A 27,188-nucleotide genomic window follows, 5' to 3' on the forward strand; every position below is an offset into this window, starting at 1 on the left:
GCAAGAAAGAAATGGCTCTGTAAGACAATGGTAGAAATACAGGCCACTAGATAAGATGCTGTGAAGACAGGCCTGTATAAACGGGAGGTATAAACATCTGTTTCCCACTTTTACAGAAACACAGGAACAAACCCCAACTAAAAGGGCTTAGTGATAAGATGCTGGGAGGGGCGGCACAGATGGAGGGAGCAAATAATGGTAAGGCAAGGATGTGCCCACAGCAGGAAGAGGTCAAATGGCCTTGTGAGAACAGGAATAAGCATTTTGTCACAGACAAGGCCGGATAAGACAAGAGATAAACAGGAGTAATGGGTACCGGTCTTAGGGAAGTGGAGGATGTAAACAGGGGGGGACACAATGAAATAAGACAAAAGTATGTAGGAACCAAATTATATAAATATCGAGTATTTGTTGAATTCAGTGTGTTTTGTCCCTGCCTTGTGGACATCACACCCACTTGCAAGCGTGAAATAAAGGGCACGACTGATTCAGATCTTGTCTCAGAGTGAAATTATTGCAGTGCGTGAGCTTTGTTTCTCACAGTGAACAAACTGAATAGAAAATGTAACTTTGACAAAAAAAAACTATAAAGTCCCATGGAGGCATGTCCTAACAAATTGGTTTAAAACTGAAGACTTGGATGAGTCAGAGTGGATGTGTAAGATTAAAATTACAGACTTTATGGGGAATGAAGAGGAACTGGTCCCTTTATTTCAGGGAGCCCTCTCCCTGAAGAATAAAAACGTTGCCGGACATTTATTCACTGACAGGCGCCTTTAAGGGCAGTCGCGAGGCAACGTCCCGGAAAACCGGCTCCTGCCGCCTCACGGCCCGCGAGGAGAGAGCTCACCGGGACCGGGGCCGGGGGGAGAGAGAGGTTAGGGATCACCGTGTTCACCGGGACAAGGATTCGCTCCCGCTCGGAGAACACACCGTGACATGGCGGCGGCGGCGCGGAGCCTGAGTGTAGGCCTCAGGCTGGGAACAGGTCAGTCACTGGGACCCCCCGGGGGAGGGGGAGGGAGGTGCTGGTGGGCCGACTGGCCGGGCACTGGGGCGGGGGTGAGGGTTGTGTCAGTCGCTGGGCCCCTGGATATGGGGGGGAGGGGGGTCAGTCGCTGGGCCCCTGGATGGGGGGGGGGGTAGGGGGTCAGTCACTGGGCCCCTGGATGGGGGGGGGGGGAGGGGGTCAGTCGCTGGGCCCCTGGATGGGGGGGGGGTAGGGGGTCAGTCACTGGGCCCCTGGATGGGGGGGGGTAGGGGGTCAGTCACTGGGCCCCTGGATGGGGGGGGGGGTAGGGGGTCAGTCACTGGGCCCCTGGATGGGGGGGGGGGGGGGTAGGGGGTCAGTCACTGGGCCCCTGGATGGGGGGGGGGGGGGTAGGGGGTCAGTCACTGGGCCCCTGGATGGGGGGGGGTAGGGGGTCAGTCGCTGGGCCCCTGGATGGGGGGGGGGTAGGGGGTCAGTCACTGGGCCCCTGGATGGGGGGGGGGGGGGTAGGGGGTCAGTCACTGGGCCCCTGGATGGGGGGGGGGGGGGGTAGGGGGTCAGTCGCTGGGCCCCTGGATGGGGGGGGGGGGGGGGGGGTAGGGGGTCAGTCGCTGGGCCCCTGGATGGGGGGGGTAGGGGGTCAGTCGCTGGACCCCTGGCTGGGGGGGGGAGGGGGTCAGTCACAGTCACAAGGGATGGCAGTGCCTCCAGCAGAACCCAGCTCAGGGTCTCTGCTGTTTTTATCGGGGTCTTCCTCAGCTTTCCTGTTTTATTTCTGATACTGTCAAACCTGATGCACGTGGTCTCTCAATCTAAGCCATTTGTCTTCCTGCATTTTTTAAAAAAAAATAATTGTTATGTGAATCCCTAGATCTCCATTATTTAGATTTTTAGTATTTTGCTGAGGGTGGTGGAGGGTTGTTTTTCAGACTGGGGCCTGTGACCAGTGGAGTGCCACAAGGATCGGTGCTGGGTCCTCTCCTTTTCATCATTTATATAAATTATTTGGATGTGAGCATGAGGTACAGTTAGTAAGTTTGCAGATGACACCAAAATTGGAGGTGTAGTGGACAGTGAAGAGGGTTACCTCAGATTACAACAGGATCGAGGCCAGATGGGCTGAGAAGTGACAGATGGAGTTTAATTCAGATAAATGCGAGGTGCTGCATTTTGGGAAAGCAAATCTTAGCAGGACTTATACACCTTGATGGTAAGGTCCTAGGGAGTGTTGCTGAACAAAGTGACCTTGGAGTGCAGGTTCATAGCTCCTTGAAAGTGGGGTCACAGGTAGATAGGATCGTGAAGGCGGCGTTTAGTATGCTTTCCTTCATTGGTCAGAGTATTGAGTACAGGAGTTGGGAGGTCATGTTGCAGCTGTACAGGACGTTGGTTAGGCCACTGTTGGAGTATTGCGTGCAAGTTTGGTCTCCTTCCTACCAGAAGGCTGTTTTGAAACTTGAAAGGGTTCAGAAAAGATTTACAAGGATGTTGCCAGGGTTGGAGGATTTGAGCTATAGGGGGAGGCTGAATAGGCTGGGGCTGTTTCCCTGGAGCATCGGAGGCTGAGGGGTGACCTTTATGGAGGTTTATAAAATCGTGAGGGGCATGGATAGGATAAATAGACAATGTCTTTTCCCTGGAGTCGGGGGGTCCAATGCTAGAGGGCGTAAGAAACCAAAAGAGAAAATGCTGGAAAATCTCAGCAGGTCTGGCTGCATCTGTAAGGAGAGAAAAGAGCTGACGTTTCGAGTCTAACTGACCCTTTGAGCTTTGACAAAGGGTCAGTTAGACTCGAAAAGTCAGCTCTTTTCTCTCCTTACAGATGCTGCCAAACCTGCAGAGATTTTCCAGCATTTTCTCTTTTGGTTTCAGATTGCTTTTATTGTATTTTTACTAGAGGGCATAGGTTTAGGGTGAGAGGGCACAGGGTGCCAGATGAAGTAGTGGAGGCTGGTTCAATTACAGCATTGAAAAGTCATCTGGATGGCTATATGAATAGGAAGGGTTTGGAGGGATATGGGCCATATGCTGGCAAATGGGATTAGATTTGTTGGGAAATCTGGTCGGCATGGACGAGTTGGACTGAAGGGTCTGTTTCTGTGCTGCAATGCTCTGACTCTGACTCCATACTATATTCATATTTCTTTGATCTGTCCAGTTTAATAATCTATTGCTGTTGATCTGTTTCACAGGTAGCTAGCCATTTTTATTCATTCAGTCAATCATTCATTCGTTCATTCATTCAGGCATTACTGGCAAGACCAGCATTTATTGCCCAATCCAAAATTGGCTGTAGGGCTGTTGAGAATCAGCCACATTGACTCCAAACCAAAGCAATGTACCAGACCATCTACAGGAGTAGGGATGTCTTTCTGCCACTGTACAGAGCATGGGTAATATCACAACTGGAGTATTGTAAACTGGTTTAGCTTCCTTATCTGGCAAAGGTTTTGGCTATTGAGGGAGTGCAAAGAAGGTTTACCAGGTGGTTTCCTGGGATGGCAGGACTAATGTACGTGGAAAGACCGGATCAGTTCGGACTACATTCACTTGAGTTTAGAAGAATGAGGGGATCCTCCTAGAAACGTATAAAATTTTAATGGATTAGACAAGATGGAGAATATCCTTCCAGCCTCTATGATCACGGAATCCAGAACTAGGCTCTGACCGTGGCCAAACAATAAGGGCAGATGAGAATTTCTTCACCCTGGGAGCGGTCAGCCTGTGGAATTGTCTGCCACAGGAAATTGTAGAGATCGGAACATTGAAGGTTTTGAACAAGGAATTAAATATGTTTCTTGGGGCTAAAGGGATTTAAAGGATATTGGGAGAAAGTAGGAACAGGGTTCTGAGTTTGATGATCAGCCAGGATTATCTTGAATGATGGAGCAACCTGGGAGGGCAGAAAGGTTTACTCCTCTTCTGTTCATGTTTCTGTCTGAGGACAGCAGATTGTCCTTCCATAAAGGATATTAGTAAACCAAATGAGATTTTATGACAATCAAGTGGTTATATGGTCACCAATAGACTGGCTTTTTATTCCAGATTCTGTTTTGATTTTGTCAAATTTCACTGCATGTTATGGTGGGGTTCAAACACATCTCGTCAGAACATGAACCTGGGGTTCTGGATTATCTGTGAGACATAACCACTACACCACTGCATCTTCATCTTAATTCAATGACATCTGGAAATTTTTGTAGCGCTTATTCCAGAGTCCATATATTTGATCAATGTTTATGTTTGTATATTTATATTGACTTTCTTAGAGTCTAGATTGAGGTAATTAAGTTGATCATGCCTTTGGATCTTTCACAGTTAGTTCCACAGGCCCTATCTCTGATAAACCTGTAAATTTTTCTTATACATATCCAATTGCTTTTCTGAAGAAATCTGATTCTACCACTCCTTCATGGAATGCATTTCAGATTTCAGACTGAGATTATTTTTAGGATCCTTAAACAGGTAGAGATGTGGTACAGTTTCTGGGGGAAATTCCAGAGTTTTGGGCCTTTACAAGTGAAGGCGCAGCCACTAATGGTGGAATGATTTTAAAATTAGGGATGCTTAAGTGGTCAGAATTAGAGGATTACAGATAAATTAAGATTGTGGAGTTTAGGACTTTACAGAAAAACTGAGAGGTGATGCCATAGCAGGATGTACTATTAAGTTTATGAATTCGAACATTGAGGATTTTCATGAGCAGAAGCTGATGCAGGTTGTGAGTGGAGGGATGATGAATGAAGAGGACTTGATGCAAATAAAGACCGAGACACAATTTTAGATGACCTAAAATTTATAAAAGGTAAAATTTCGGAGGCAGTGAATGTCAGGTAATGTTTTGGTGGTGGAAATAGGAATGGTTCAAACATGTAAGCAAAAGCTCATTATTGCAAACAAACTAACTTGGTCTCAGACAGGTGTCAAGAAACACCTGGAGTTAATAATTAGGGAACAGTTTGTTGATTTTTGTCTGCAGAGTTTTTAATGGAGATTCTAATAGAGTCACAGAGATGTACAGCGTGGAAACAGACCCTTCAGTCCAACCCAACCAGGCCGACCAGATATCCCAACCCAATCTAGTCCCACCTGCCAGCACCCAGTCCATATCCCTCCAAACCCTTCCTATTCATATACCCATCCAAATGCCTCTTAAATGTTGCAATTGTACCAGCCTCCACCACATCCTCTGGCAGCTCATTCCAAATATGTACCACCGTCTGCGTGAAAAAGTTGCCCCGTAGGTCTCTTTTATATCTTTCCTCTCTCACCCTAAACCTATGCCCTCTAGTTCTGGACTCACCGACCCCAGGGAAAATACTTTGCCTATTTATCCTATCCATGCCCCTTATAATTTTTAAAACTCTATAAGGTCACCCCTCAGTCTCCGACGCTCCAGGGAAAACAGCCCCAGCCTGTTCAGCCTCTCCCTGTAGCTCAGATCCTCCAACCCTGGCAACATCCTTGTAAACCTTTTCTGAACCCTTTCAAGTTTCACAACATCTTTCCGATAGGAAGGAGACCAGAATTGCACGCAATATTCCAACAGTGGCCTAACTAATGTCCTGGAAAGCTGCAACATGATCTCCCAACTCCTGTACTCAATACTCTGACCAATAAAGGAAAGCATACCAAACACCGCCTTCACTGTCCCATCTACCTGCGACTCCACTTTCAAAGAGCTATGAACCTGCACTCTGAAGTCTTTGTTCAGCAACACTGAGGACCTTACCATGAAGTGTTTAAGTCCTGCTAAGATTTGCTTTCCCAAAATGCAGCACCTCGCATTTATCTGAATTAAACTCCATCTGCCAATTCTCAGCCCATGGCCCATCTGGTCCAGATCCTGTTGTAATCTGAGGTAACCCTCTTAGCTGGCCATTACACCTCCAATTTTGGTGTCATCTGCAAACTTACTAACTATACCTCTTATGCTCGCATCCAAATCATTTATGTAAATGACAAAAAGTAGAGGACCCAGCACCGATCCTTGTGGCACTCCACTGGTCACAGGCCTCCAGTCTGAAAAACAACCCTTCACCACCACCCTCTGTCTTCTACCTTTGATCCAGTTCTGTATCCAAATGGCTAGTTCTCCCTGTATTCTATGAGATCCAACCTTGCTAACCAGTCTCCCATGGGGACCTTGTCGAACGCCTTACTGAAGTCCATATAGATCACATCTACTGCTCTGTCCTCATCAATCTTCTTTGTTACTTCTTCAAAAAACTCAATCAAGTTTGTGAGACATGATTTCCCACGCACAAAGCCATGTTGACTAACCCTAATCAGTCCTTGCATTTCCAAATGCATGTACATCCTGTCCCTCAGGATTCCCTCCAACAACTTGCCCACCACCGAGGTCAGGCTCACCGGTCTATAGTTCCCTGGCTTGTCTTTACCGCCCTTCTTAAACAGTGGCACCACGTTTGCCAACCTCCAGTCTACCGGCACCTCACCTGTGACTATCGATGATACAAATATCTCAGCAAGAGGCCCAGCAATCACTTCTCTAGCTTCCCACAGAGTTCTCAGGTACACCTGATCAGGTCCTGGGGCTTTATCCACCTTTAACCGTTTCATGACATCCAGCACTTCCTCCTCTGTAATCTGGACATTTTGCAAGATGCCACCATCTATTTCCCTACAGTCTATATCTTCCATATCCTTTTCCACAGTAAATAATGATGCAAAATATTCATTTAGTATCTCTCCCATTTTCTGTGGCTCCACACACAGGCCACCTTGCTGATCTTTGAGGGACCCTATTCTCTCCATAGATACCCTTTTGTCCTTTTTACATTTGTAAAAACCTTTTGGATTCTCCTTAATTCTATTTGCCAAAGCTATCTCATGTTCCCTTTTTGCCCTCCTAATTTCTCTCTTAAGTATACTCCTACTTTCTTTATACTCTAAGAATTCACTCGATCTATCCTGTCTATACCTGACATATGCTTCCTTCTTTTTCTTAACTTCTGGTTATATATTTTTTCCTCACTGCAGTAGTGCTTATATTTTTCCCAGCACCCATGTGGTGTGTGTGCATATGTAGGACAAAGTGAAAGACAACAAGTGTACACATCTTTATTCAATTTCTACCACATGCAAGAAAGGAAACTCCTGAGTGGCCAGGGACCAGCAATGCCCTTCTCCTCCAAGGGCAATGCTGCATGATCAAAAAAGTGAAGGCGAGGACGGGGACTAAGTCAAAATAGAGTTGGAGGGGGAAATAAAGCACTCCACTCCCTGTGGTGTCTGCCGAGTATTTTGGTGGCTTAGCAGATCCCTCAGTTAAAAGCAATTAGAAATGAATGCTGGCCATGTTAGTATTCCTTTATGGGATTTGGGAATGAAAGAAAAAAAAAAGTCACTTTCTGGTCAGTCAGTACTGAATGAACAACAAACAATATGATAATTTAGCAACAGTAGAGGAGTTGAGAGGGGTGATGGAGAGGTAAGCTGGATGTTGTCAAGGTAGATGTGCAAACTGGCACTGTTTAGGGTGTTATCATAAGGGACTGCATACAAGTTGTATTTATACCTAACGCAAAGGAACATGGTTGAAGTTGGGGGATAAGTCATCTCAGTTGCAAGGGATCACTACATGAGTTCCTCTAGATAGTGTCCTAAACTGTAGCCATCTATGGGGTGAAAGTGAGTGCTGCAGCTGCTGGAGATTAGAGTCGAGAGTGTGGTGCTAGAAAAACACAGCTCAGGCACCATCTGAGAAGCGGAAAAATTGACATTTCGGGCATCATTCCTGATGAAGGGCTTTTGCCTGAAACATCTATTTTACTGCTCCTTGGATGCTGCCTAACCTGCTGTGCTTTTCCAGTACCACCCTCTTGACTCCAGCCATTTATGTCATCAATGACTTTTCCTTCATCAGAAAGTCAGATGTTCGGTGATGGCCATATATGTTCAGCAATAATTTACAGTTCCTCAGGTACCAAGGCAATCTGTGTCCGAACGCAGCAAGACCTGGACACTATTCAGGCTTGGGCTGACAAGTGGCAAGTCAGAATCATGCCACACAAGTGCCTGGCAATTACCATCTCATGAAGTGCTTTGAAAGGCTGGTCATAGCCCACATCAACTCTAGTCTCCCAGCTTGCCTTGATCCCATATAATTTGCTTACTGACGCAACAGGTCATCAGTGGATGCCATTTCCCTAGCCCTGCAGTCATCCTTCGAACATTTGGACAATAAGGACACGTATGTCAGACTCTTGCTCATTGACTACAGCTCCACCTTCAACACCATTATCCCCTCCAGACTGATCTCAAAACTCTGAGACTTTGAATTTGGCTCCACCTTCTGCAACTGGATCCTCAGTTTCCTGACCCACAGACCACAATCAGTGAAGATAGACAACTGCACATCCTCCACAATAACACTCAATTCTACAGCCCCCAAAGAAGCATCCTCAGCCCCTACTCTGTTGCCAAATTCCAAATGAGCGCCACCTACACGTTCGCTGGTGACACCACTGTGGTAGGATGGATATTTAACAATGATGAGTCAGAGTACAGAAAGGAGAAAGAGGGCTTGGTGACATAGTACGTTTTTAACAACTTCTCTTTCAACATCAGCAAAATGAAAGAACTGAACATTGACTTCAGAAAAAAGGAGGACAACATGTCCCCAGTGTACATCAACAGAGCTGAGCTTGAGAGGGTGGAGAGCATCAAGTTCTTAGGAGTGACAAAGCATACTGTCCAGGTGCATAAAGGCCTGGTATGGCAACTGCTGTACCCAGGACCATAAGAAACTATAGAAAGTTGTGTGCACGGCCCAGACCATTGGAAGCCAAGCCTCCATCCATGGATTCCATGGCTGGTTGCTGTGGAAAGGCTGCCAATATCATCAAAGACCCATTGCACTGTGGTAATACTCTCTAATACTCTCCTACAACCTCTTCTATCAGGCAGAAGCTTGAACACACATACCAATAAGTTAGAGAGCAGCTTCTTTCCTTGCTGTTCAACTGATGCATGGCTCTCTAGCAAGATCAGTATTACTTGAAGTTTAATGTTGATTTTGCCTTACACATGCCTTGTGTGATGTAACCTGTGTGTCTCTAATTTTTTTTTCACCCTATGATCTGAATGTCCTTGCTTACTACGATCTGCCTGTACTGCTTGCAAACATAGCTTTTCACTGTACTTAGCTGCACATGATAATAAATAAATCAAATCAAATCTCCAACAAGAGAGAATCTACCCATCCTAACTTAGAACTGTCTTATTAATACATCACTATTGCTGGGTCAAAAATTCCGGAACTTGCCCCTACCTGGACTGCAACAGTTCAGTAAGAGTGTTCACCAGCCGTGTTTGAAGGACATTAGCAATTGTGATGAATGCTGACCCAGCTAGCAATGCTCACCTCCTCTGAATTATTATCTTAAAAATCATTGCGGAAGTAGAAATATGCAGCTTTCCCTCCCCTCCCCTGTTCTCTGTTACCATACTTCTCTACCTCCAATCCGAAAGCTGAAGTCAGTTGGAGCTTAAAAAACTTGTGATGGATTTTTGTGAGGGAGCATTATCTTAGAAAGGAAAAGCACAAGCAAAATGTAACTGAGTTTCAGAACATCAAAGCTAGTTTTTTGATATGATTTTATGTCTATAGCTATCACATCCAAATACTCCCATCTTCCCGTACTTTTTCACTCCCATATCTCTCTCTCTCCCATTTATTTAAAAGAAAGGCAAAATATACATTCAATATCAATGCCTTTATTTAATCACTTCTGTGCCTTTAATTAGGATTTTATAGATAAACATTAAAATAATATGTTTAGTTCATTTTATTTATTTGACTTTTTATATCTCCACTGAGTCCTCTTTAATCTTTTTGCTTCCTCTCTTCTATACTGTATTTTCTTAGTGTTATTCGTTTTAAATTAATTCTGTCATTTTTAAAAGTAATTTTAATTTCTCTACTCACCACTATGATTTTACTGCATGCTTTTATTTAAGAGAAAATATAAAAAAGAATTATGGGCACTTGTCAGTTCTGTGCCATAATCATCATCTCTTACAAGTTTGTGTGAATCATCAGCTCATTACCAAATTAGTAGCTACAAACATTTAAACTTTTATATCAAGCAAATGGTTACTGAACGCTTGATGCTTTTGAAATGTTGTCTTCTGCGTTTGTTCTTGAGTAGGAACTTCAATAAATTCATGAACTGCTCTCTGGAACAAAAGAAGGAAATGTCCTTTAGCAGCTTCTTTTGAACTTGGGGTAATGCAAAGTACTTACCAGTCAATTACATACCTTTTGAACCTGGTCCTATATTCTTCATTTTCAAATATAAATCTGGAAACCTTCTGTGGAGAATCTGCCTCCACTACTGTCCTAGAATGTGCATTCCAAAACTTAACTCTGAATAATAAAGTTTTTCCTCGTATTGTTCCTAACTGTCTTGCTGAAAGTCGTGAAATTGTGACCCTTAATTACTGACATACAAGAATACCCTCCTTTACCTCTATCGAAACTATTCATAATTTTGAGCAACTCAAATAAAGTCCCCTCTTAATCTTCTTTGCTCCAAATGGAATCAGTCCAATTTCTGTATTCTTTTCATGCTTCTAAAATCCCGTATTACTGGTGTCATTCTAATAAGTCTCCTTTGCACTTCCTCACCAGAGCTTTAACATCTTCCTTAAATAAGGTGCATAGAAAGATAATCTGACCACTAATTTGTAGAGATATAGCTTCACTTCCTTGCTTTCAAGCTCTATGCCTCTAAGATGAAACCCAAGCAATAAGTCATCTTAATTGCTATTTCAATTTGCCTGCCCACTTTCCTCTGCTCCTGTACTCCCCTCATTAAGTCTATGTTGTGTTTCCATGCTGCTTCTACCAGATGCATTGCCTCTCATTTCTCTGGATTGAAGTTCATCTGCCAGGTGTCTGCCCATTTGGCTAACTCAGTATCCCTCTGTAGTTGCTCAGCATCCTCCTCACATTTTAACTATTCTCCCTAGCTGCAAATTGAGATTCTTCTGTCAGCACACATATCAAATGACTGATAGAAATCAGAAAAAGCAGGGGTCTTGGGATCAATATTTGGAGAACATCACTTTCAATTTGTCTCCAATCTGAGAAATGCCTATCTATACCTACCCTCCTATTTCCTATCTTTAAGCCAACTTCTAATTGGTGCTGCCAAGGACACACCAGTAACGATAATTTCTGATTCACTAACCAACCTGCCATGTAGCCCTGCAGCAAATGCTTCCTGGAAGTCCGAATATATCACATTTGCAGCACTATCCTCATCCACTGCCTGTGCCACCTCATCAAAGAATTCAATCAAATTTGTTAGACATAGCAGAGGGATTGAATTCAAGAGTCGTGAGGTGGTGTTGCAGCTGTACAGGACCTTGGTAAGGCCACATTTGGAGTACTGTGTGCAGTTCTGGTCGCCTCACTTTAGGAAAGCTGTGGAAGCTTTGGAGAGGGTGCAGAGGAGATTTACCAGGATGTTGCCTGGAATGGAGAATAGGTCATACGAGGATAGATTGAGAGTGCTAGGCCTTTTCTCATTGGAACGGTGAAGGATGAGGGGTGACTTGATAGAGGTTTATAAGATGATCAGGGGAATAGATAGAGTAGACAGTCAGAGGCTTTATCCCTGGGTACAACAGAGTGTTACAAGAGGACATAAATTAAAGGTGAAGGGTGGAAGGTATAGGGGGATGTCAGGGGGTAGGTTCTTTACCCAGAGTGGTGGGGGCATGGAATGCGCTGCCTGTGGGAGTGGCAGAGTCAGAATCATTGGTGACCTTTTAAGCAGCAATTGAATAGGTATATGGATAGGTGCTTAAGCTAGGACAAATGTTCGGCACAACATCGTGGGCTGAAGGGCCTGTTCTGTGCTGTATTGTTCTATGTTCTAACCTCCCCTTGACAAAGCTGTGTTGACTGTCTGTTATTTATTTTTCTTGAAGTGTATGTTTATCTTTTCCTGTATTATGGCCTCCTCCAATTTTCCCACTATTGATGTCAAACTGGCAGGTCTGTAGTTTCCTGGGTAATCCTTTGCCTCTTTCTTAAACAACGGTGTCACGTTTGCAGTCCTGCAGTCCTGTGGGACTAATCCTGTGCTCAGAGAGGCCAGGAACATATCTGGCAATGGCAGAAATGCCATTGGATTTCATAACCTTTAAGCCCACACTTGTATTCTGTGACATGTTTTCAAATCCCACCGCCACAGCAGCCAGTGGAGCAGTAAGTGATAAATCTAGCCTATGCTGACAATCATTCAATGAGATTATGGCTGATTTTCTAATCCAACATATTTCTTGCACTATCCCTGCATTGCTTGATGTGTTAAGTATGTAGAAATCTATCATTTTCAGTCTTGTTCAATTAGTGTCTGTCTCTTGTGTAGCGAATTCCAAAGGTGGTTCACCCTCCATTTGAAGGAATTACTCCTCATCTCAGTTATACATTATCAGCAGTGTGTCCTCTGATGCTGGACTCCCCGGGATACGTGAAACATCCTTCCTGCATTTGCCCTGTGATTCCTGTGAGGCAGTTGTATATCTTAGGTTTTTTCAGTTATACATTATCAGCAATCACTTGCTAATGAGTTTGATTGAATCTGTCCAGGCCACTGGTAACAATGGTTCCTTGTTTTATTGATGAGCCACACATTGGCAGATGTGCCTGAGAGGTGGAATTGCTTCTTTGGCCTTAAAATCGCTGGCGTTTCTTTCTCTGGTTCCTTTTCCATACTTACTCTTCCCAAAGGGTGTTCTGGAAGAATTGCAATCGAAATTGCTGGAAGAGCTCAACAGATCTGGCAGCATTTATGGAGGGAAATCAGAGTTAATGTTTTGTGCCGTGTGTCCCTTCCTCTGAATTGATTTGTAGCTAGGAAAATGTTGGTCCGTATAAATGTCAATTAGATGTTGAAGAATTGTATGCTTTCATACAGGAGCTTCATCCAAGTTGCTTTCTTTGAATGAGAGTCTCCCACATGGTCACATTTGTGTTGTGTTTATTGGGGGAGACCTTCAGGGAGCCTTTGTAATGCTTCCTTTGTGATCCTTTTGTTCAAATGCCTTCCTTGAACTGGGTAAAGGTGATTTGTTTTGGCATTTGGAATTTGGGCAGTCTAAACATGTGGTCGGCCCAGTGGAGCTGGTTTCGTATAATTGTGGCCTCTATGCTGGTGCTATTAGCTGCTTTATGAGCACTGTTAGTACACCTGTCCTCACAGGCAATGCAGCAAATCTATCTTGAACAGCATTGATGGTACTTCTGAAGGGCCTTAAGGTAGAGTCTGTATGTAGTTCCAGGTTTCAGATCCATATAGAAGAGCCAGAAGGCTGATTGGCTTATACACAAGGCTCCTGGTATCAGTTTTGGATGGCAGTCATCAAAAACTGTTATCCTTAGGCACCTGAAGGCAGTGCTTGCAGATTGTGGTGATTCAACATCTCATCAAATGATGTCACTCTTCAATGCGAGGTAGCTTCTGAGCTTCTAGCTCAATGGTTAGCACTGCTACCTCACAGCAGCGGGGACCCGGGTTTAGTCGTCCGAAGATGAGACCATGTGGAGTTTGCACTTTCTCCCCATGTCTGCATGGGTTTCTTCCAGGTTCACCGCTTTCCTCCACAGTGCAAAGATGTGCAGGTTAGGTGGATTGACCATGCTAAATTGTCCATAGTAAAGGAATATGCAGGCTAGATAGAGTAACTGGGGGAATGCAAGATTACAGGGATAGGGTAGCGGGGTGGGTCAGAGTGGGATGCTCTTCGGAGAGTTGCTGAGGACTTAATGGGTTGAATAACCTGTTTCCACACTGTGAGGGATTCTTTGATTGTCTTGAGACAGTCAAATCCTGAGAAGAAGGGTTTCAGAATTCTTGAGGCCAAGATTTTATTTTATTCATATTCCATCATCTGCTGTGGCAGGATTGGAACCTAGGTTCTCAGAACGTTACCTGGGTCTCTGGATTAAGGGCCCAGTGTTAATACCACTAGGTCATTGCCTCCCTTATTGTGAAACTGAAGTTTTACAAGCTAGGTCAGTGTTGTGTTTTTTTTTGGATTTCAACTAGTTGAGGTTGAAAGGTTTTCTATCCATCTTGTAGTTAATGTTCACAGCACTTGGAAGCTTCCTTCTGACCAGAGGAAGAATGGTGACAATGAAGCGGTTAAATGAACAAGATTTCAATGAAGAAGGAAGAAAGAAGTGTAGTAAATGTTTTTTGTACTTGAGAAAGTTGCTGTGAAGTTACTCTGTCCAGAAAAATTCAACATGTTTTGATAGGAAAAACAGTGAAGATTTATTGAAGATTTTTAGATGTGTGGTCTGCCGACTATGTTGTGGTGAAGATTGCTTTGGTTAATATATAGGAGTTAGTACAAGATGCTTATAGATGAAAGTTTTGGAAATCTGAGGGAAAGACTGAATCAAACTTCTGGAAATTTCCAGAGAAAAATAAATGTTTGTTTGATAGTATGGAACAATGAAGCTTACCAAGGTTTTGAAAATTCTAGAGGCGTTATTAATGGAGATGTTTAAAGGTTGTATTGCTTTGTCGTCAATTAGGAGATGGGTAGGATAGCAATTGGCCTGATTGGATTTGCCGTGCTTTTTGTTGGACAGATACCTGTTTCATAATGACTCTGAAACAGTTTAGGTAGAGGTACAACCTTTTCTAGACCATAAAGTCTTCAATCTTTCAGCTATGATGTATATCTGAGCCATTCATCCAATGGCTTTTATTCATCTGACCATGCTAAACAGTACCTTGGGATTTCACTTGTTGATGGCTCAAAGCTGTTGAATGCCTCAATAGTCTATTTTTGGCCTGCTGTAATATAATAAAAAGCCTGCTACTTCGCACACATGAAGGTCTTAAAATACATGACGTCTTGCTAAACCAAAAGATCAGTATTGTCCAGATCGTTGTTGTGGTTCTGTTCGCCGAGCTGGAAGTTTTTGTTGCAAAAGTTTCGTCCCCTGGCTAGGTGACATCATCAGTGCTTTGGAGCCTCCTGCGATGTTTCTTCCGGTATTTATAGTGGTCTGTCCTTGCCGCTTCCGGGTGTCAGTTTCAGCTGTCCGCTGTAGTGGTTGGTATATTGGGTCCAGGTCGATGTGTTTGTTGATGGAGTTTGTGGATGAATGCCATGCCTCTAGGAATTCCCTGGCTGTTCTCTGTCTGGCTTGCCCTATGATAGTAGTGTTTTCCCAGTCGAATTCATGTTGCTTGTTGTCTGCGTGTGTGGCTACTAGGGATAGCTGGTCGTGTCGTTTCGTGGCTAGTTGATGTTCATGTATGCGGATTGTTAGCTGTCTTCCTGTTTGTCCTATATAGTGTTTTGTGCAGTCCTTGCATGGTATTTTGTAAACTACATTAGTTTTGCTCATGTTGGGTATCGGGTCCTTTGTTCTAGTGAGTTGTTGTCTGAGTGTGGCTGTTGGTTTGTGTGCCGTTATGAGTCCTAAGGGTCGCAGTAGTCTGGCTGTCAGTTCTGAAACGCTCCTGATGTATGGTAGTGTGGCTAGTCCTTTTGGTTGTGGCATGTCCTCGTTCCGTGGTCTGTCTCTTAGGCATCTGTTGATAAAGTTGCGCGGGTATCCGTTTTTGGCGAATACCTTGTATAGGTGTTCCTCTTCCTCTTTTTGCAGTTCTGGTGTACTGCAGTGTGTTGTGGCCCTTTTGAATAGTGTCCTGATGCAGCTTCGTTTGTGTGTGTTGGGGTGGTTACTTTCATAGTTTAGGACTTGGTCTGTGTGTGTTGTTTTCCTGTGTACCCTTGTGGTGAATTCTCCGTTCGGTGTTCTCTGTACTATCACGTCTAGGAATGGGAGTTGGCTATCCTTTTCTTCTTCTCTCATGAATCGGATTCCTGTGAGTGTGGCGTTGATGATCCGGTGTGTATTTTCTATTTCCATGTTTTTGATGATTACAAACGTGTCATCGACATATCTGACCCAGAGTTTGGGTTGAATTTGTGGTAGGGCTGTTTGTTCTAACCTTTGCATAACTGCCTCTGCTATGAGTCCCGAGATTGGTGATCCCATGGGTGTTCCGTTGATTTGTTCGTATATCTGGTTGTTGAATGTAAAGTGTGTAGTGAGGCACAAGTCCAGTAGTTTAAGTATACTGTCTTTGTTGATAGGTTCCGCGTCCTGTTTTCTGTTCTGTAAGTCCAGTAGGTTAGCTATTGTTTCTCTGGCTAGGGTTTTGTCAGGAGGCGGAACCTATCAACAAAGACGGTATACTTAAACTACTGGACTTGTGCCTCACTACACACTTTACATTCAACAACCAGATATACGAACAAATCAACGGAACACCCATGGGATCACCAATCTCGGGACTCATAGCAGAGGCAGTTATGCAAAGGTTAGAACAAACAGCCCTACCACAAATTCAACCCAAACTCTGGGTCAGATATGTCGATGACACGTTTGTAATCATCAAAAACATGGAAATAGAAAATACACACCGGATCATCAACGCCACACTCACAGGAATCCGATTCATGAGAGAAGAAGAAAAGGATAGCCAACTCCCATTCCTAGACGTGATAGTACAGAGAACACCGAACGGAGAATTCACCACAAGGGTACACAGGAAAACAACACACACAGACCAAGTCCTAAACCATGAAAATAACCACCCCAACACACACAAACGAAGCTGCATCAGGACACTATTCAACAGGGCCACAACACACTGCAGTACACCAGAACTGCAAAAAGAGGAAGAGGAACACCTATACAAGGTATTCGCCAAAAACGGATACCCGCGCAACTTTATCAACAGATGCCTAAGAGACAGACCACGGAACGAGGACATGCCACAACCAAAAGGACTAGCCACACTACCATACATCAGGAGCGTTTCAGAACTGACAGCCAGACTACTGCGACCCTTAGGACTCATAACGGCACACAAACCAACAGCCACACTCAGACAACAACTCACTAGAACAAAGGACCCGATACCCAACATGAGTAAAACTAATGTAGTTTACAAAATACCATGCAAGGACTGCACAAAACACTATATAGGACAAACAAGAAGACAGCTAACAATCCGCATACATGAACATCAACTAGCCACGAAACGACACGACCAGCTATCCCTAGTAGCCACACACGCAGACAACAAGCAACATGAATTCGACTGGGAAAACACTACTATCATAGGGCAAGCCAGACAGAGAACAGCCAGGGAATTCCTAGAGGCATGGCATTCATCCACAAACTCCATCAACAAACACATCGACCTGGACCCAATATACCAACCACTACAGCGGACAGCTGAAACTGACACCCGGAAGCGGCAAGGAGAGACCACTATAAATACCGGAAGAAACATCAAAGAAGCGCTTCGCAGGAGGATCCAAAGCACTGATGATGTCGCCTAGCCAGGGGACGAAACGTTTGCAACAAAAACTTCCAGCTCGGCGAACAGAACCACAACAACGAGCACCCGAGCTACAAGTCTTCGCACAAACATTGTCCAGATCGTTCCAACTTGTCCTTGAATAGACCTGTGGAATCTTTTGAGGACAGAGATTTCCTTTAACATCAAAAATGTATGACAGCTCCATCAGTAGTGTGCTTGTCTACATCTTGTGTTCATGTCTCCAAACTGGGACTTGAACCCACAACTTACTGACTTAGTTGAGAATCTAAATACTGAGCCCATGGCTACTAAAATATAGTGAACTAATTTATGTTAACTATCAATGTCATTTGTGTTCCAATGCAGCAATTGCTAGAAAATCCACTTTGAAATCTTTGGCAGATTCAGTTCAGCAGCATGACTCCACTATTAATTCTTGTTCAGTAGATAATGCAGTTCTTGCCTGTATTAATTTAACTTTGCAAATTTCTGCTTTGCAGTCCTTCAAAAGCTCATTTTTAATAAGTGACAGCACGCTCTTCATTTTGGATAGGAGCTGGAGCATAGAAGCTGGTAGATTCAGCACTTTCTTTGTTCAGACGCTACTTCTGCCATTGCTGAACAAAAATTTTAAAAATCCTTCAATATGTATTCATGGTGAAGCCTTTACCCCACTGGGCACACCAGGCACTTGGACATGTTCTAAAGATTTTTACAAGGTCAAAATCAGCTTTACAAAAAGAAACAAAATCATAATTCTATTGATTAGATTGATTAAGCCACCTTTTCAAAAAAAAATCTCTGAAGTGCCAGAAGTGGAACAATGTAATATATCTAATTTTCCTGGAATTAATAAACCCCTATAATGTCACCCAGCTTTTATTTATGTGGGCGTTGTGGTTTAGATTAAGATATTTTATTGTGTGTAGATGTCTCCCACAAAGATAGGCAGTTGATTCTTCAAATCACTGCTCTGTTTTTGTTTTCTTATAGTGATGGAATTTCTCAAAATAAATACTATTCATTTAGGTTTTTGTGTCACTTACTTCATTGAAACCAAGCCTGGTCAGCATGTTACAGGAAACTTGTACACCTGAAAAACAAGTGTTTTCTTTATAATGTATAACTTATTGTCCCAGGTCTGTCTCTTATTCCCCTTATTATTAAAAATCTGGACTACACCATCCTGCTTTCAACTAGAAACAAAAGCAGAATTTCTCTATGTCTTACTGCATTTACTACATTTAATAAATGTATATGCTTGTAAATGTCTGATATTGAATTAAAAAAAACATTATGTATATCTCTGACATATTGGTGCCATAAGAGAGAATCGCCTTCAGAACTTAAAGGTGCTGCATCCCATTGAGACACAATTACCCATGTTATTTTTACTCCTGTTGGTATGTGGGCATTGTTACCTGGTCCATCATTTATTGCCCAACACTAGTTGCCCTGGACAAAGTGATGGTGAGCTGCCGGTGTCAGTGACCCCACAGTGTTGTTAGCGAGGGGTTCCAGTATTTTGACCCAGTGACACCTGAGGAACAGCAGTACATTTTCAAGACAGGGTTCTGTGTTGCTTAGAGGGAAACTTGAAGCTGGCAATGTTCCCATGTATCTGCTGCCCTTGTCTTTCTAGATAGTAGTGGTCTTGGGTATGGATGCATGGAGGAGCTTTAGTAAATTTCTGCAGTGCATCTTGTACATGGTACACAGTACCACATAACACTATATAGGGTATCCTCAATGTGAAGATGGGACTTGATCTCCCCAAGGACAGTGTGGTGATCATTCTTACCTATTCTGGTGTAGGCGGGCAAATTGGTGAGGATTTTTCACCACCTGCTGCAAGGCCAGTGTATATTTCTTTAAGATGTATATTCCTTTATTGGGCAGAGTATTGAGTACAGGAGTTGGGAGGTCATGTTGCAGCTGTACAGGACATTGGTTAGGCCACTGTTGGAATATTGCATGCGATTCTGGTCTCCTTCCTATTGTAAGGGTTCAGAAAAGATTTACAAGGATGTTGCCAGGGTTGAAGGATCTGAGCTACAGGGAGAGATTGAACAGGCTGGGGCTGTTTTCCCTATAGCGTTGGAGGCTGAGGGGTGACCTTATAGAGGTTTACAAAATTATTATGAGGGGCATGGATAGGATAAATAGGCAAAGTCTTTTCCCTGGGGTTAGGGAGTCCAGAACTAGAGGGCATAGGTTTAGGGTGAGAGGGGAAAGATATAAAAGAGACCTAAAGGGCAACTTTTTCAGGCAGAGGGTGGTACGTGTATGGAATAAGCTGCCAGAGGATGTGGTGGAGGCAGGTACAATTGCAACATTTAAGAGGCATTTGGATGGATATATGAATAGGAAGGGTTTGGAGGGATGGGCCAGGTGCTGGCAGGTGGGACTAGATTTGGGTTGGGATATCTGGTCGGGTTGGACCGAAGAGTTTGTTTCCATGCTGTACATCTCTTTGACCAATCATTCAGTAATGGGTCTGCTAAGCCACTCTTGGTGATGAAAGTCCCACCCAGAATATAATATGTGTTCTCACTACCTTCGTGCTTCCTCCAAGTAGTGTTCAACATTGAGATGGACTGATTCATTAGCTGAGGGGAAAGGTGGCTGGTAATTGGCAATAGGTTCCCTTACCAATGTTGACCTAATGCCTTGAGACTTTATGGGGTCCGAGTCCATATTGAAGACTCCCAGGGTGTTGCTTGACTCTGCTGTGAGACTGCTCCCCAGTTTTAGTACAAGTCCCCATATGTTTGGAAGGAGGACATTGCAAGGTCAACAGAGCAATGTTTGCTGTTGTTAAGGTGGCAAAATTGATTCCAGGTGGTTCATCCAATTTTATTTTTCCTTTTGTTTGAGGACATATTGTGGTTTGATACAACCAATTGGCTTGGTGGCCACTTCAGAGGGCAGTTAAGAGTCAACCACATTGCTATAGGTCTGGAGTCCCATGACAGATGTCCTTCCCTAAACGACTTTAACCCACCCAGGTCCATTCTCCCACTACTCTACATATACCCCTGCCTAATGCACCTATCCTAACATCCCTGGACACTATGGGCAATTTAGCTTGGCCAATTCACTTAATCTGTACATCTCTGTATTGTGGGAGGAAACCAGAGCATTTTGAGGAAATCCATGCAGACACGGGGAGACTGTGCACACTCCACACAGATAGACAGTCAGTCACCTGAGGCTGGGATCAAACTTGGGTCGCTGGCACTGTGAGGCAGCAGTGCTAACCATAAGAGGATGTGAATTAATACAGTTATTCATTATGTTGCTGTGTGGGCGCTTTAATTTAACCCCCATGGTTAGGATTACATTCTGGCCTTCCAGCATTATGACTGCTGCTGCTTTTTATATTGAGTGGATGATCAGTGCAGACCATGATGCATTAAATGAGATATTCTTTATTTTGTGTTGCCTGGAGTTTGAGGTGAACATTATCTATATTGATTTATGTTTCCTGGGCACCTATTAAATGCTGCTACAAAAATTGTATCCGTTTTCAGGCAGCTGAAATCCCAAACAACAAATCCAATAAGCAACAGTAAATTGAAAATTTCATTGATTCTGGGCAATAGTGCAGGTGAAATAAGAATGTGCAGCACGAGCAATTTTGTAACTTTGTAGGAGTCATAAGTTTCAACTTTGTGTACTTTTAAGGTTATATTTAATATTTAAGAAGTGTTTTTATTTGGTCTTCAGACCTGATTGAAAACTGATTAGTGCATCCAGTGCTGGCGTTGTATCATTGCATGGTTTGATATCTGATGATCATTCCAAAGGTGCTAATACAATAATCAAGTGATAAATAGTTGATTGTTGGGCCATGCAAATGGATAATTTGTCCTAATTTGTTTGTGATGTTAACGTGTTATGATGTAAAAATATAGATTAATCAAGGGGAGCCCATGGTTCTGCACATGGCCCTGTCTGGCGAGGAAGCCATCTGTTGTATTACCGGCAGGTTGAAAGTGAAGGCTTAGAGAAATGAGTCTTCTCCCTATACAGCCACGTTGGCTGTTCAGAATATCTGAGAGGTGCAAGGACATGGGCATCACTGCCACAACCTGTATGCCACTTATATCCCTGGGCCCAGTGGCCAGTTAGCTCTTGGAGCCCTTGCTCAGTGGAGGATAGAAGTCTGCTGGAATGAGGATGCTACTCCCTTTTTTTACAGACTGCCCTTTCAGAAGGAGAGGTCACTATTTCTAAACGTTTTGGTTATAAGCCAGTAAAACTAATAAGAGTCCAGCTGTAAGAAAAAAAAAATGGGCTTGTTAAGGGCCGTTCATTGTTTAATTTGATCAAGGTTTTCTAATAAACTAGTTGTGTTGTGCTTGAATGGTTTTTTTTAAATTACAGAAAGGGTTTTCCTGGGGCTCGTAAGAGGATTACTGTTTTTCTAGATCTATTTAAAATTGTATGATGGGAGAGAATTTTGCAACTTGCAAATGATTCAACTTTTAGATATTATGAATTGTGAGAAGCGTATTGATACACCTCAGGAGCTGGTAGAATAAAGAGATGTGGCAGTGGAAACTTAATTCAGACAAGCATGAAATGAGCAAAGGCAGTTTAAGTCAAGGGTTCAATACTAAAGAGATTTCAGGAGCTGAAAGTTCTAAGATAAGATGAAAAATTGTTTACAAGTGTTTGGGCAAGTTGAGAAAGCAACTGCTATGTTTTGCAGGATAATGCTGGTGTTAAGATGACCTAGTATGGCTGGCTAGCCAAGAGAACATGACAGCCTATAATAGTGTTCAGCAACCTTCAGCAGAAACTAAGAAACATCCAAAATGATTGGATTGCACTTGTGGGAATAAAAAACATCTCAACTGTCCGCTGTTACTAGCAACATAAGCTTCTGTGAAGCACTAAAGTCTGTCTATGGGTCAGCATATCAAACCTAAAAATCCCCTGATGAGTGTCAATAGCAAGAAACTATATAAGAACCAAAGAGTTCATTCTGGGACGCTGGTCTCAGCACTTGGAAATTCTCTTCAATGCTAAGTGCACAACCATTTGTTAAAGAAGGGTCCCTGGATTTAATGGTATTCCACCCAAAGCCTTCAGGCTGTCCTTCCCATAATGTAAACTCAACATTTCACAAGGTCATTCTGGTCTTGTTATCATTGCCTTGTCCAAAAATAATGGGCAAAAGTTATATTGCTGCAACTACTGTGGGATCACTTCCTTACTACTGCTGGACAGAAACTGGCTAAAGTATTCTGAACAGGCTTGTCAACCATCACTGAAGTGTTAGGTAAGGGGTAAATGTAGGGGTTTGGGTGGGTTGCGCTTCGGCGGGTCGGTGTGGACTTGTTGGGCCGAAGGGCCTGTTTCCACACTGTAAGTAATCTAATCTAATCTAAAAAACCTCCCAGAATCCTATTGAAGCTTCAAAGCAAATCCAGGCACTGCAGAAATAGCATTTGTACTTATATCAATGTAAAAAAAAGTCTCCTGAGCAAATCAAAGACCTGCATTCCTTTCTTAGACGTCACCAAGGCGTTCAACACTGAACAAAAGTGGTACTTGCAAAATCTTTGGATAAACCTGGTTGCTCACCACCGTTTGTTGGCCTTGCTGACTCAGTTTCACAGAAATTAATATGGACATGCAACAACATCTTAAGCTCCTTCCAAATCTCCAATGGCTTTAAGCAGGGATATCTCAGGAGAGAAGTGTTGCTTGCCTGTCTTTAAATTTTCATACCAGTAGGAGCAAAATATGTCATTACTTAATTTTGCAAATAAATCTTACATTTGTGTATTATCAATTTTGTGCTTATTCTGAAACAAGACTAATCTTATAGTGTTCAACTTTGTGGTTCCTGCCTTCATTCTGAGCTGCATAAACATCTGGACAAACATTCATGTGAAGTAGTATTGTGGTATTTTCCAGCTTCTATATAATCTGGTGCATGCTGGAAACTTTTGCAGTTAGTGCTGTATTTATATAACTTTGGAAATCTGTGCAACAGATGGAACTCTGTTCAACCTTGCTTGCAGTTGATTGCTTGTTCATGTGAGGTTAATATCTGTAATTTGGATATGCTTCCAATTTTATTTATTCCAATTTTTTTCCATCTCTGATATCATAGTCAAACAGAATGGAAACATTCTTTGGTCCAACCAGTTCATGCCGAACATAATCCCAAACTAAACTAATTCCACCTGCCTACTTCTGGCCCATGTCTGTCCAAACTTTTCCTATTCATGTATCTGTCCAAATGCCTTTTATATGTTGAAATTGTACCCACATCTACTACTTCCTCAGGAAGTTCATTCTACATGCGAACCATCCTGTGTAAAATAATTTGTCCCATGTCTTTTTTAAATCTCTCTCTCCTCTCTCATCTTAAAAATGTGCCCCCTAGTCTTGAAATCGCCCATCCTAGGAAAAGACAACTACCATTATCCCTCTCCGTATGCGCCATTATTTTATCAACTTCTATAAAGTCACATCTTAACCTCCTATGTCCAGTAAAAAAAAGTCCCAGTCTATATAGCTTTTCTTTATAACTCGAACCTTCCACACCTGTCAATATGCATCTGTTGCATTAAAATGGGGGGAGGGGGGGAGAATAAAGCAAACAAAATTTGATGTCTTGGAGTCATACAGTATGGAAGCAGACCCTTCAGTCCAATTAGTCCATGCCAACCATGTTCCTAAACTAATACAGTTCCACCTGCTTGCATTTGGCCCATATCCCTCCAACCTTTTCCTATTCATGTACTTATTTATTTTAAATATTGTAACTGTAGCTGCATCTGCCACTTTGTCTGGCAGTTCATTCCACACAATAACAGATATACATGTTCTAAAGAAAATAAAATTGCCCCTCATGTCCTTTTTTAAATCTTTCTCCTCTCACCTTTAAAAAAATATGACCCCTAGTTTTAAACTCCCCCCCCCCCCCCCCCCCCCCCCCCCCCCCCCCCCACCTTGGGGAAAAGACCTTTGCTGTTTATCTTATCTGCTCATGATTTTCTAAACCTCTCAGGTCACCCTCCACTTTCTACCCACGAGTTGAAAAAAATCCCACCCTATCCTGCTTATTTTTTTCATTCAAACCCTTCATTCCTGGCAACATCCTGGTAAATCTTTTTCCAAACCCCCTCCAGTATAATAATATCCTTCCCATAGCAGGGCGACCAAAAGCGCACAGCACTCTAGAAGAGGCCTCACCAATGCCCTGTACAACCTCAACATTCAGTTCCAATTGTATACTCAATGATCTGAGCAATGAAGGCAACCGCCCTATATACTTGACACACATTTCAAAGAATTATGGACCTGCACCCCTAGGTGTCTCTGTTCTACAACACAAGCCAAGGCTGTGCCATTAATTATATTAGTCCTGCCCTAGCTTGTCTTACCAAAATGCAATACCTCACATTTATCCAAATTAAACTCCATCTGCCAAGCTTCTACCCATTGGCCCATTAATCCAGAACAGACTTCAGTTCCAAAATTCAAATCACTTAAATTATATCTAAAATCAGGATATAATAAACAAATACAAAGTGTTTTCTACAGAATGTTGAAGATGTTTCTTGTACTGAATGCTGCTAAGTTTCTTATTTGCAGTGTAATCTTGCAAAGAACTTGTCTAGAAACAATGAAACCAATGCATTTGAATCCTGCATAATTACTGCATTTGGGCTACAAGGGATCTTCAAATTTTGAAACATCCTAGCTTCTGCAACATGGCCAACTGACCAGTTGTCTTTGAAATTTTGTGTTTATATTAGGGACAGAAATTCTGTCCTATGTCTTACTATTTACCATCTTAATATTCTTTAACAGCCTGCAATTTTGTGCTGTCACATTTTTGACTTTATAAAACCTGTTTTTCTATCTCTACCCCTTCTTTTTGTAGGAAAGGTATGTGCGACCACTATTGGGAAGTGGACAGTCTGCCCCTTTCTTCAGTGTACCTCGCTACCCCAGACTGGATTGACCACATTGATGCCACTCCCTTTTGTGTTCCATCAGTATAGATACAGCAGCTTCTTCAACAAATGTAAGTTTATTTTCCTGATGCTAAAAGTGGCCAAAGGATTTTAATATCTATGACATTTAGTGTTTCCATTTACTTGCTAATATTCAGAATTTCGAGGCTAGGTTTGTTAATGTTGTTAAAAATGAGAAGTAAGATGATTTTATTAGTTAACCAAGGAGCTCCTGAAATTAGCATTTTCAGGTGAAGCTGAAAAGTAGATGCATGCGTGTACATATTAGTATTGTAGCTGCGTTTCATTCTGACCTGGTCAGATTGACACCATGCTGCTGCTCAGCACGAAGAACAGTTTTTGATTATTTTGTTGCATTATAAATTGTTAATACTGGAGGCTGTTCAAACTGATTTATACCATCTGTGCCAGCAGCAAAGCGATGTACAATCTGTCTTTGCAAAGTGAGGAGGTACAATATTCCTATCTGGATTATTTTCGTCCTTAACTCCTTAGAGAACATTTTATCACATCCAAAAATAATGAAGTTGAGTTTTGGATTTGTTCAAAATGTGCGGTGCCGTGTCTGTAATAAATTTGGTTTTGCAGTAGGTAGATATTGATTTTTAAGTGGTGTTACCAACTTGAAAGGTCTGACAATTTAACAAACATGTAACACATTTAAAATACAGTTTCAGCTGGGGTGCAGAGGAGATTCACCAGGATTTAACATGGGTTGGAGCATGTTAGCTATGAAGAACAACCAACATTTCGTCTGCAAGCTATGGGTTTCTTAAAGGACTAAACTACACTTCACTTCATCTTTTTAAGTATTTTCCATTCTTATCTGCAGTTAATCTTCCTTAGTTATAACTTTACATTTTATTCAAGTATCTTTGTATTTTTTGTATAAATTAACCTTCATCTTGCTTAAGACTAAAGCTTGGTTGGTTACTTTTAAATCATATCACTCAGTAAATAAATTACATGCATGCACAATCCCATTGAAATGGTCTGAGAAACTTTAGTGGAAACTTTGTGCAACTTAATAATTCCTTCTCTCCGTCCTGCTCCCAAGTGCCACCTTTCCATTGAAATATTCCTGTGATTAAGCTTTAATGTTTAATTGTTCAAAGAATTGTAGCATTCCTACAGTGTGGAAACAAAATGGCCCAACAAGTCCACACCACCCCTCTGCAAGCAACCCACCCAAACCCATTCCACATTTTCCCCTGACCAACATCCCTGAACACTATGGACAATTAAGCAATTCACCTAACCTGCACATCTTTGGATTGTGGGAGGAAGCCCATGCAAACTCCACACAGACAGTCGCCCGAGGCTAGAATCGAACCTGGCTCCTGGCACTGTGAGGCCAGCAGGGCTGCCACTCAGACTAATTGTCTGCTGTTTCACATTATGGTTTTGAGGGATATGGCAGGAGAAAATACTGGGTTAGTCAGTATTTTAATGTCCAAAATAACCTCCATATTCTCTTCAGTCACTAACATAAATTGTAGGAGTGGAGGGAATATTCACTTTAAGAGCTTCTAATATTATTTAGAATTTATATTGGAGTGTGAATATTTAAAGTTGAATGTTATGATCAGTTGCAAGTTATGGCTTGGATTTGTAATCTGCAAGCAGAAATAAATTTTGAGCAATGCTTACTTTGTTATTCTGAGGATGTGAAAATCAGGAGTCACAATTTTTAGGCTATACCGGGTCCCTTTCTTGTGCTTGCCAACAATTACTACTACTCCTAACTCCCAATGATCCATAATGTGAGCTTGGGAGTATTATCATGCGAAA

General features: G+C 42.6%; 1 protein-coding gene across 1 annotated transcript in view; it reads left to right on the forward strand.

Moving 5' to 3' along the window:
- The first annotated feature begins 708 nt into the window (after positions 1–708).
- The window catches only part of mrps5 (mitochondrial ribosomal protein S5), a 139,816-nt gene continuing 113,336 nt past the window's right edge, over positions 709–27,188 (forward strand). Inside the window, exons 1-2 of the mRNA XM_060855883.1 lie at positions 709–988; positions 25,304–25,447. Coding sequence (XP_060711866.1) covers positions 940–988; positions 25,304–25,447 — 193 coding nt within the window. The 5' untranslated portion in view covers positions 709–939. The remainder of the gene's footprint in view (positions 989–25,303; positions 25,448–27,188) is intronic.

This window comes from Hemiscyllium ocellatum, chromosome 3 (assembly GCF_020745735.1).
Source record: "Hemiscyllium ocellatum isolate sHemOce1 chromosome 3, sHemOce1.pat.X.cur, whole genome shotgun sequence".
In the NCBI taxonomy this organism is placed as follows: Eukaryota; Metazoa; Chordata; class Chondrichthyes; order Orectolobiformes; family Hemiscylliidae; genus Hemiscyllium; species Hemiscyllium ocellatum.